Consider the following 12,681-nt stretch of genomic DNA (forward strand, 5'->3'; position numbering starts at 1 on the left):
TCGAGTGTTCATTTCTGTCGGATAGAGAAAATTAAAACGTTCGCGGAGATAGGAAGGTGCAGAAGGATTATGCAGGATGTTGTACAGAAGACTGAGAGTGTGAACATTCAGTCGAAAATGAAAGGGCAACCATTTTAACTGATTACGGTATTGAGTTATATGGTCAAACTTACGCAAACCAAACACAAACCGAATGCACATGTTTTGGAGACGTTCCATTTTGTTGAGCAGTTCACCAGTGGCATCAAGAAAACAAACATCTGCATAATCTAGGAGAGGTAAAAGGAGTGTATGAGATAATTCGACCTTCGTTTTAAATGGAAGAAATCTCTGAAGACGCCGTAAGGAGTGAATGGTCCCATATATTTTCTTACTCACATGTTTAATGTGAGAAAACCAGGAGAGGTCACTATCAATGTAAAGACCCAAATCCTTTACTGTTTTAACGTAAGAAATTATATCCCCATTGTATATTATTGAAGGAATGTGCATTGAATCTAATAAATTAAGCATATATCTGCTGCCAATTATAATCGATTGTGATTTTTTGGTATTAACAAGCAGACCATATGCCTTAGCAAAGCCACAAATACACTCGAGTTCCGTATTGATCAAGGAGATAGCATTATCAACAGATGGTAGGTCAAAACTGCGGTACAGTTGTAGATCATCAGCATAGAGATGGAAGTTGCAAGAGATCACTTTCGTCAGTGAATTGATGAAGACAGAGAAAAGTAAGGGAGAGAGAACACCACCTTGAGGGACGCCGGCAGTCAGTTCGCACCAATCTGAAGTATTCCCATCCAGGTACACGCACTGCCTGCGGCCCCTCAAGTATGAATCAAACCATTCTAAAACCAGTGGAGATACGTTAAAAGAGTCAAGGATGCCAAGGAAAATATCGAAGTCAATAGAGTTGAAGGCGTTACTGAAGTCTAATAAAGTGAGGATTGTGAGCTGTTTATTATCTTTAGCAAGGTGAATGTCATCTAGTACTTTAATTAAAGCCGAAACTGTGCTATGGGCAGGACGAAACCCAGATTGAAAAGGAGATAGTAGGTTATTACTATATAGATAAAGGGATAATTGTTCATGAACAATATTTTCTAAAATTTTGGATAATACAGGTAGAATAGAAATGGGACGAAATTCGTTAAAAGAGCTAGGATTATTGGTTTTAGGAAGAGGAATCACGCGAGCATTTTTCCAGGCAGCCGGAAAAGAACAAGTGACCAAAGAATGATTGATTATGTGAGTAATTATGGGCACAAGTTCGTCAATTATTAGTCGAATCATTTGTATACAAATATTGTCATCACCGACTGCCTTGGAGGAAATGGTAAGGATACTCTTTTTAACGTCACACTGGCTAATGATTTTGAAGGAAAAAGGCTCGCAATTGGGTTTAGACTGGCGGCGAAGACTATCAAGTGTTAACGCTTTGATACTGTCAGCAACGGTGACAGGAGGCGAGGAGAAATGCTTATTAAGCGCATTATAGTCCAAATTAGAGGGACAAGTTGAAGAAGAAGATTTGCCAATACCCAATGATTTAAGAAGTCTCCAAATCTGAGCTGAATTATAGCTATGAATGGATTCATGAATATGGCGTCTCTTTGCATCTCTACACATCCGATTACACCGATTCCGCAGCTTTTTATAGTATAATAAATTATCTTCAGACGGAAAACGCTTATATTTCCGTTTAGCCTTATCCCGCCTCACCATCATATTTCTTATATTTTGGGATAACCATGGAGCAGGTAAATGCTTGACTTTAACTTTTCTGATAGGAGCATGCTTGTTGTATATTTGAAGTATGATTGAGTTAAAGTTTGCAATCATATCCTCCACTGAGTTACAATTTAATACGCAGGACCACTCAATGCCCGCAACGTCCTTCTTTAGCATTTCCAAATCAATTCTCTTAAAATTACGAAGGTCAAGAAGTTTAGGTTTGATTTTGGGAGACTGTAATCTGTACGATAAAAATATAAGGTCATGGTAAGAGAAAGGAGCCGTAAGCTGGCCGAAATTACAGACTTTATCAGAGTTTGAGACTATAATTAGGTCTAACAGAGTTGGTGTGCTGTTAGGGGGATAGTGAGTGGGTTTGAGAGGAAGTAAGTTAAGGTTTAATGAGGAAACAATAGAGGAAAGTTTATGAGCACGTGAATCGTTCTTGAGAAGACAGGTATTGAAATCACCAAGAATTAAACTGTGTTCATAAACAGGACAAAAGGACTCAAGGATGGATTCAAACTGCTGAAAATAGTCCACCCGAACAGAGGGTGAGTAGAACACACCTATTAAGAGCTTAATAGTATTCACAACTACCTCAATAAATAAATACTCCGCGGAGTCAATAACCGTGGCATCGGATTTTACTATTATGTTACTTGGTATGTTGTGACGCAAATAAATGGCTACCCCTCCACCTCCCCTGCCCATTCTGTCATTTCGAAGAAGGCGGTAACCAGGTAGACAGCACATTGTTGAAGGTAGTGACGGTTTCAGACAAGATTCTGATACGAGAATAATGTCTATACACTGGTTATCAAAACTGTCTAACAAATCGTTATAATGAGCCATTATACTTTGTGCATTGATATGTGCTACTTTTAGAAATTTGTTGTGACGGCTAAAAGACAAGGAGAGTTGATCTCGAAGCTTTGGTGACTCTGTGTCGCTATTTGCACTAAAATATTCATCCGAGGATGTATTATAAAACGAATAATCACTACAAATATGTGACGTATCCATATATAAAAATAATAATATAAATAAAATATAATAAATGAATAAAAAAAAATTTATAACGTTTAAAAAGAAGACTACAGTTTAGTATGGGCCAACTCCATACCCTATAACACCTCAAGCCAGCCGGGAAAAAACACATACCTAATTTACTACATTGCAATATATAATAAAATATACTACGAGTTACACTTTTCTTATTAAAATGCGAAATACAAAGAGACACTATCAGAATGATAACTTACAGTTTGTTGTTATACAGTGAAACAAGATAAAAAAATGAACATGTTAATAATGTACTTGAATGATATTTTTCATTACAGGCAACATTACAAAATTATTAAATAAATACTACATAAAAGAATTAACATAGTGATTACCTACTCAGACGTGACAATAATGACAGCTGACAGTTTAGACAGCTGTCAACATCATAGGTGACAGAATAACTCTAATCTATTCCATTCAGGTAAATGACAAGCACAATTTAAAACATTTCATACAAAGTTTTAGTATATATAAATTTAAGGATTGGCAAATAGTTCTATAATAAATCAGTATACTACCTACATAATAATATAAGTAAAAATAAGACAACAAAAAAAAAAAAAAAAAATGGCCTCACGTAATCATAACGGCCGAAAATAAGAAATAAATTACTAATAACTATAACTGAAATTTAACCTATAAAATTAAAGAAGCAAATAAGGTCACAGCAATTCTTATTTGTTGCTCGGTCCCTGGCGCCTAGTGGTCATCGTTGCTGCTTTTTTGGTGGTTTTATCGGTACCTGCTGCAGGTTTACTTTGCGTCGAGTCTTTAACTGGGAACTTGGTGGTTAATGGATGCAACTCTGACTTCAGTTCAATCTTACGCCGCGACTGATCCGGTAGCAATATAACCACTTTTCCTTCAGATGTCCAACATTTATTAATGCCAAAATGCTTTCTAGCCTCAACAAATAGATCATGTCTAGATTTAATAAGAAATTCGGATATTGATGTGCTGGTGCCCTTCAATGCAGTTTTTTTACTCCACACTTCATTACGTGCAGAATAATTATGAAAACGAACCAGTATTGGCCGAGCCTTTGCTTGTTTACTACCAAGACGATGGCTGACGGATATGTCTGCAGAACATTGATTCGTTACCTTTAACTGCTCATTTAGTATTTTAGCAATACTTTCTTTTAAATTCTCATTTGGAGACTCGGGAACACCATGTAACAATAGAACCTTCCTCCTGGAAGCTGTTTCGTGCCGATCTAAACCCAAGGAAAGGAGTTCAATCTGTGATTTTAGTAAGCTGACAGATTTCCAGATAAACGTCTTGAAGTCATGGTACTCACGGTTCAAAGCAGTGATATCCTGTTGTCTGGAAGGGGAGCTAGACATCTGATGCAGGCTTTTCTCCATATCTCCCATCCGCGATTGGAAAAGCTGGACAATATCTTCCATATTGGTGCTTAATTTTGAGTAGAGGTCCATTTCAATATACAACTTGATTATGTGTTTGATGTGCAATATAGTAAAAGTGAGAATAGGCTCAGAGTAGGGATGGAGTCTGGCTAACTTTTAACAGTAATTAATACATATAATAGTGAATAAATTATAAATTTTAAATAAATAATTTGGAGGAGCAAAATTTTTGTGTGCTATATGTATGACTACCCACAATAAAAAAAAGATGTTGTAGGACAGGCCCCCTCTCTCTGGTTAGGGTGCTATGGCTTGCACCCTACCTTCTCAGGGGCCTTGTTGTGTGGTGGTGCCTCCCTCAAGGCATGCACTCCGGCCCCCGTGGGGGGTAGACTAGGGACGAAGTTGGGCTCGTCCCGACGTCTGCGCCTGGTCCTCCGGCGGCGGATCATTGGGGCGAAAGGATCGTACTCCCGGTCCCTCTCCGCCGCCTCCTTCTGCGAAATAACTTCTTCGCAGAAGGTGAGCACTGCCAGCCACGACCCCTCGCTCCTAACCATTGCCCGAACTAAATTCGGCAGCGAGAGGTCGGCCCCCACTTCCTTCTTATAAACTAAACATTACCTTCTGGTTGATTTTTTATGTGGAGCATCCAGACATCTATTTTCAGATATGGGACTTATAGTTCCGCTTATAATATCTCATCAATATAAAGATTACTTCGTCATGTAAGTAATTCTAATTTACATATAATCAATCATATTAGAGCACAGCTCTTATTCACAAATATCTAATTCTTAATCCCTTGAGTATTCTTGGTATTAAGTAAATTTATAAACTTTACATGCTATGTTTGTAATATAGCAATTATCAACATTATATATTGGATTGACCAATATTGTGGTGTTGATGGCATTGAGCTATCACGCTACTCTATTATTATTATTTATTGTACTGCAATTACTGGTGATCTCCAATGTCACATTATAGGGCCGAAAGGATTATCCATTAGTAAGTTCTGGTGTTTGATTGACCTCCTAGTTTCTGTAGATTCGTACTGTATCTTCAGTCTGATCTCAAATGTCACATTATATGTAGCCGAAGGGTATTCCCCATTAAGTAAGCTACGTGACCGAGTGATGCTGGGATTTAGTTTCGAGATCGGGCAGTCTCTTTGACAGTCTCTCTATCGCCACATAGAACCGAAGGAGTCAATATCCATAAGTAAGCTTCTGTGTCGTGAGTGATCCTGAATTCAGTCTCGATCTGCCTATGGCAACTATATTTTATCTACCTGCTTTAAGCATCGCAAGCTTGGTGAAACCACTTGTAATGTTGAATTAATAATATAAATTAATCTTGTTTTGGTGCTGAGAATATTCATCCCATTTCACTTTCTAATGGTGCATATTGCAACCCTACTTTGCATATCCCACCTTATTTATTAAAATCATAATGGTTCAATGATTCAAATATATACCATATAATTATTATTCATAACATATACTCTGTATCATAATTTGTATTATTGAGATATGTATTTATCTCGCAGTTATTACTCCATCATATACCAATAAAAGAATCTATAGTTACTACATACACAACGGGTCCACCGATACTAGACGATCACAATAATTTATTTATATGGCCAAATGATTGAGTGTTCCAATGCGTATATGACCTAAGCTGATCCTCTGATTTTTAGAGAGGGTATCGTAGACATATTTCTTAGGAAAGAGGGGGAACGTTACAAGTTTAAGTGTTAAAATTGTGAATAAATTCTCCTAGGTATATTATATACAAGTTATATTTGATAAATTGATAATTTAAATAAACGTTTTAACTGAATAACGAAATAAATGTAGATAAATTGTGCTCTTTCCCTTTAAATTATAATAATACAAAATATAAAAAGACTTGTTTAAGATAGATACGAATGTGTAATATTAGTTCACTCCGTGCAAACTACATGGTGCCACAGGTAATGTAGATGGCGCTATTAAGATTTTTTTTGTTTCAATGACCCCCAATTTTTTTTTTTAAATAAATTCCTATCATCCCTATTGAATGGTAGTTTCAATTGGAACCCTCAATAGCGGCTTTTTGACCTCACGGTACCTATTTGTTCAATGGTCGTCTTCGAGCCGAACATGTTAACCAAGTTCAAGGTGGTACCAGTTCAACTCCTAAGTCGCAGTGGATTGCTGTGGAAAGGAGTTCCCTTGACTCAAGTGCAGCAAGTAGTACGAGCAGTCGGCGGTTCTACGGTGGCGCCACCTACCGGACGTCGGCGGAACTACTTGCGGACGGCGCGCGAGCAGTCGTCAGGAGAAGAGTCAAGGGCGGAGGAAAGTATTACGTCACAGTGCCATCAGTGTGTGAGTGGAATGTGAAGTGAAACCGTGAGTACATTTAAATTATTAAAAATTCAATGATAGGCGAAATTGAACCTTATATCAAGCGAAGAGAAGAAACATAAAAAATAAATATCTGTTTAATAAGCTGAACTAATTTCAACCTTATTTGCAAGAGATCAAAAACTTTGAATATTTAAGTGTCTATTTGGGACTTGTAATATTTTCATATAGTTTTAATAGTTATTAAGTGTAGTTTTAGACTTAGAATTGTAAGCGAAAAAACGAAGGTACGGGGAACCTATGCCCAATTTTCCCTAGGTTTCTCAAACACTTAGAAAATATTTGAAAATTTTTAACTTTTTCTCATATATTTTTATTAGATTATCTATTATACCTACAATAATACAAAGTAAATATTAATGCCATTTACATATAAGTAGCAGTGAAATAGAACAAACTTTTACTTTGAATTAAGAATATTTTTTTTTATTTTATTATTGAATAGTATACTTAGTGGTAAATAAAAAACATGGATCCGTTATTATATATACAAAATGATATCAATTTAAGATTGAATAAATATAGAACTAATTTTAAAAAGAGTCCGAAGGAACGTATTACACAAGAATATTTAGATAGTAGATTACAAGCATTAGAAGAGTTATGGTTAGAATTTAAGGAGGGCCATAAAGAAATATTAAAAATAGCTACTCCTGGTAAATTAAAAAGTCATGAGTATGTAACAGAACAATTGTTTGATAAATCAGAAGAGTTGTATTTAGATTATAAATGTGAATTGTTAAAGTTGTTAAAAAGTTTTGAAAATAAAAATAGTAGTAGTGTCAATGTATCCAATGATGTTGTAAATGTTAAGTCGAGCCATGTTAAATTACCCCGCATCATTATTGGTAGTTTCTCAGGAAAATACACAGAATGGCCAACATTTAGAGATTTATTTATTTCGATGATTCATAATAATGACTCATTAGATAAAGTTCAGAAGTTACACTATTTAAAAGGGTATTTAACGGGTGAGGCGGAACAACTTGTTCGACATATTCAAGTATCGGAATGTAACTATGATTGTTCAAGACAATTTGAACCTAAAATAAATATAAATATTTTGTAGTATATATTTTCGTTTTGTAATGGCAACACTTAACAGAAACAATTAGAAGCCATACACACGTTAAATAATAACAAGAAGTAGAAGAACGTTATAATGTCTCATTGTATATTAAAAAGACTACTTAGTCAAAAAAATGCGTCCTCAGAGTCATCTAGTTTTTTAAAGGAATTACTAGATACATCGTCGGAGTGTTTGAGTGCCTTGTCTAATATTGGTATTAACGTAAGCTCATGGGATATAATTGTCATTCATGTATTAACTTTAAAACTTGACCCTGAATCCCGTAAACAGTGGGAGCTTAACGTCACTAGTAATACTAATTCCGATTCGTTGCCTACATTTAATCAATTTAAAGAATTTTTAACTAGTAGATATAGAGCACTAGAGTTTGTAGAACCACACAATAAGAAATTTGAGAATAGATGTTCACTTAATAATCCTGTAAAAACAAAGGCACTACATGTTACAAATGTTACAAATATAGCTTGTGAATTTTGTTCAGGCAATCATAAATTGTGTTTTTGTAAACAGTTTGCTTCTGAGAGTTATAACAAAAGACATGAATTTGTAGTTAATCAACGTATTTGTTTCAACTGTTTAGGGAGTAACCATTCGGTAAAATTTTGTCGAAAGCCCATTAGTTATAGAATATGCAAGAGACGTCACCACTCTCTTCTTCATCCTCAAGCAGGGTCGTCAAACGTTAATCAAGGTAACATAGTACAAACGGTTGATGCGATTCCTTCTACGAGTCAGGAAATTGGTAATGCTTCGAGTGGACCAATTGTATCTTGTTTCAGTCAAAATAAAGTTAGTACAATATTATTAGCTACTGCTTTAGTTAATATTAAAACAAGAACCGGGGAGTATAAGATGGTTCGAGCCTTGATTGATCAGGGATCACAAGCTTCTTTTATTTCGGAATCCATAGTGCAGGTGTTCGGTTTAAAAAAGATTCCTACAAAAGGAACAATATCTGGAATTGGAGGTAAAAGTTCAGTTGTTTCAAAATATATTGTCATGCTAAAGTTAAAATCAACAACAGATCCATCCTTTACAATGGACGTAAAGGCTTATGTTTTAAAGCAAATTACTTCATACTTACCTGAGTCACGTGTGTCTATTGGCGATTGGGATGAATTCAAGAATATTAGCTTAGCAGATCCGCATTATGATACACCTAATAAAATAGACGTATTATTAGGGGCTGAAGTGTACAGTCAGATTATTAAAGATGGAGTAATAAAGATTATTAAAGCCCAATGTACTTCACTAGGATGGATTTTGTCTGGTCCCATTAATTCTGTAAGTCCTGGTAAACAAAGAATTGTTAATGTTGTTATGCATACTCACGTCCAAGAAGATGACGCGTTGAAACGTTTCTGGGAGATTGAAATGGCGGATAATTGCTGTAAGAAAATATTAACACTAGATGAACAAAAGTGCGAAGACATTTTTGTTGCAACTACAAAAAGAGATTCTGATGGTAAATATATTGTTAAGTTACCATTTCGTACGGATGATCCTCCTTGTAAAGGCGGTAATTCCAGAGAAATAGCTATCAAGCGTTTTTATAATTTAGAGAAAAATTAGCAAAGAATAACAAGCTTAAGAATGAATATACTAAAGTGATAAATGAATATTTGTCTATGAACCATATGAAATTAATAAAACAGCCAGATTATAAAGCAAATGAGTCAGTTTACTTACCTCATCATGCCGTGGTCCGTGAAGATAAGTCTACCACCAAAACAAGAGTTGTGTTCGATGCATCTTGCAAAAATGAAAACGGTATATCATTAAATGATACATTATTAGTAGGACCTACGATACAAGGCGAGTTACGTCACCTTATTATGCGCTGGAGAAGCTATCCCGTATGTTTAACTGCGGACATAATTAAAATGTATAGAATGATTAAAATAGCAGAAGAAGATAATGATTATCAACGAATTGTATGGAGAGAGAATATAAATGATGAAATAAAAGACTACAAATTATTAACTGTCACCTTCGGAACATCATCAGCTCCTTTTTCAGTCAGAGCACTTAATCAGGTGGCTTATGATGAAGGAGAAAGGTATCCTTTGGCTGCAGCACGGGTTGCTAAAGAGTTCTATATGGATGATTTAATGACCGGAGGAGAAACAGTACAGGAATGTTTACAAATATATCATGAAATGAATGAACTATTAATGAAAGCTGGATTTAAATTACAAAAATGGAATAGCAATAAAGATGAAATTATGGAGGTAATACAAAATGATAAAGAGAGAGAAGGAAGAGAAAAGGAGATTAGTAATACAGATACAAAAATAGAAAATATAGAAATAAAAACAGATAATACTATTAACATATTAGGACTTACCTGGAATAGAAACCGCGATGAATTCCAATATTCAGTGAAGTTACCGCCGCTGTCCGCACCTGTAACTAAAAGAAAAATATTGTCAGATGTAGCTAGGTTATATGACCCGATGGGTTGGATAGCACCTAGTGTAGTAATAGCTAAAGTAATGATACAGAAACTCTGGTTGGCCGGTTTAGAATGGGATGAAGAAGCACCTAAAGAGTTAATAAAAGAATGGCTTACTTACCGTTCAGAACTGCCACAACTTACTGCATATAAAATTCCCCGATGGATGTACACTAAGAATGATAATGTCAGCGTTGAATTGCATGGCTTTAGCGATGCATCTCAAATAGCATACGCAGCTGTGGTATATGCTCGAATTATAGATTCGAGTGGAGTAGTACACGTGTCATTAGTTAGTTCAAGGAGCCGAGTAGCTCCTATAAACCAAATTAGTATACCACGCTTAGAACTCTGCGGTGCAGTATTGTTAGCAAAATTACTAGTAGAAGTTGCAGATATATTAGTTGTTCCAATAACAAACGTAAAGGCATGGACCGATTCCACGGTAGTATTGGCTTGGTTGAGTAAGCACCGAGTGGTTGGCAGACCTTCGTAGCGAACAAGGTATCGGAGATATTAACAGTTTTAGATTCCTCTCATTGGTATCACGTGTCATCCAAACAAAACCCTGCGGATTGTGCCTCTCGAGGATTGAGTCCATCGCTTCTTATCGCCCATGATCTTTGGAATTCCGGTCCTGAATTTTTATGGAATAAAGATATAGATTCTAAATTAAAATGCAATGAAACTCATTTTAGATTCCTTACTCATTGGTATCGGAGATATTAACAGTTTTGGATTCCTCTCATTGGTATCACGTGTCACCCAAACAAAACCCTGCGGATTGTGCCTCTCGAGGATTGAGTCCATCGCTTCTTATCGCCCATGATCTTTGGAATTCCGGTCCTGAATTTTTATAGAATAAAGATATAGAATATTCTAAATTAAAATGCAATGAAACTCATTTGGAAGAAACTGTAAAGGTACATCATATAACTATAGAGAATTTTATTGTAGATAAATATTCGGATCTTACAAAGCTTATTAAAATTATAGCATGGTGTAGACGTATTATTACAAAACAAAGGATTTTAGCAGAGAATGGACAATTAAATTATTTAAACAAATGGGAACTGGATGAAGCATTAATGTGTTGTATTAAATTGTGTCAACAAAGAGAATTTTCACAGGAAATATTAGAACTGAAAAAATATGGACAAATTAAAATAAAGACAAGCAAAATAACTAATTTAAGCCCATTTATTGATAAAGATAGTGTAATTAGAGTTGGAGGGAGAATTCAGCAGTCACTGGAAAATAATAATGTAAAGAATCCTATTTTATTACCTCATAATTCGCACTTAACACACCTTATTGTAGCCAATGCTCACAAAAAAACGCTGCATGGTGGTCCACAACTAATGCAGAATTACTTACGTACAGCTTATTGGATTATCAGAGCAAAAAATGTAGTTAAACAGTACGTACGCAAATGCATAACATGTATAAGGCATAAGGCAAGAACACAAACTCCATTTATGGGTAACTTACCTTCTGTTCGAGTTACTCCTGCACGTGCATTTTTACGTAGCGGAGTCGATTATGCGGGTCCGATAAATTTGAGAACATCAAAAGGTCGAGGTCATAAATCGTACAAAGGATATATATGTTTGTTTGTGTGTATGGTGACAAGGGCAGTCCATCTTGAGGTAGTGAGTGACTTGTCAACTAAAGGTTTTATTAATGCATTTAAACGGTTTGTATCGCGTCGTGGTTATTGTTCTGAGCTATGGAGCGATAATGGATCAAATTTTGTAGGTGCTTCTAAAGAATTAAAATGTTTATTTAATGTAGAAAATTCGTCGATGTCCAAGGAAATAGCTGAAATTTTAGCTACAGATGGTACTTCATGGAAGTTTATACCTCCTAGGGCACCTAATTTTGCTGGTTTATGGGAGGCAGGGATCAAGTCCACAAAATTCCACGTAAAACGCGTGATTGGGGACGCTACTTTAACATTTGAGGAAATGTCTACACTTCTGTGCCAAGTGGAGGCATGTTTGAATTCGCGCCCAATTTCAATAATGAGTAATAATCTAGAGGAACCATTACCATTAACTCCGGGACATTTTTTAATAGGAGAACCTCTAGTAAATGTTCCTTCACCAAATTATGAAAACTTAAATATTAGTTCATTAAAAAGATGGCAATTGGTCCAATGAATGCTACAACACTTCTGGCGTAGATGGTCCAATGAGTATTTGTCACATTGTATGCAAAGATATAAGTGGACACATCAAATTCCCGAACCTCAAATTGGCGATGTTGTCTTGATTAAAGAGGATGATTTGCCTCCAACTAAATGGCTTTTGGGTAAAATTGTCGCAAAACATACTGGAGCTGATAATATTACGCGTGTAGTTACATTAAAATGTAAAAATTCTCAGATCAAACGCCCTGTTTCTAAAGTATGTATATTGCCAGTTACTGATGATAATAGTAAAGTGTAAAATGATTTGTTATTTACATATATAAATACTTGATACATGTTTAACCTACTAGATGTATTTTTTTAGATGAATTTAAGTGAAGGACTTTGTTTTC

The 12,681-nt window shown here is 35.5% G+C and overlaps 2 protein-coding genes across 2 annotated transcripts; one reads left to right on the plus strand and one right to left on the minus strand.

The window, feature by feature from the left end:
* Positions 1-3,479: 3,479 nt before the first annotated feature.
* LOC131841488 (uncharacterized) lies at positions 3,480-4,244 on the minus strand. The gene has a single exon (XM_059189808.1). It carries the CDS (start codon positions 4,242-4,244, stop codon positions 3,480-3,482), a length of 765 nt encoding a protein of 254 aa, XP_059045791.1.
* A 5,075-nt stretch (positions 4,245-9,319) lies between these two features.
* LOC131841489 (uncharacterized) lies at positions 9,320-12,299 on the plus strand. The gene is made up of 2 exons (XM_059189809.1): positions 9,320-10,601; positions 11,896-12,299. Exons 1-2 carry the CDS (start codon positions 9,320-9,322, stop codon positions 12,297-12,299), a joined length of 1,686 nt encoding a protein of 561 aa, XP_059045792.1.
* Positions 12,300-12,681: the final 382 nt, after the last annotated feature.

This window comes from Achroia grisella, unplaced genomic scaffold, assembly GCF_030625045.1.
Source record: "Achroia grisella isolate CSIRO2021 unplaced genomic scaffold, CSIRO_AGI_Agris_v1 utg1748, whole genome shotgun sequence".
Taxonomy (NCBI): Eukaryota; Metazoa; Arthropoda; class Insecta; order Lepidoptera; family Pyralidae; genus Achroia; species Achroia grisella.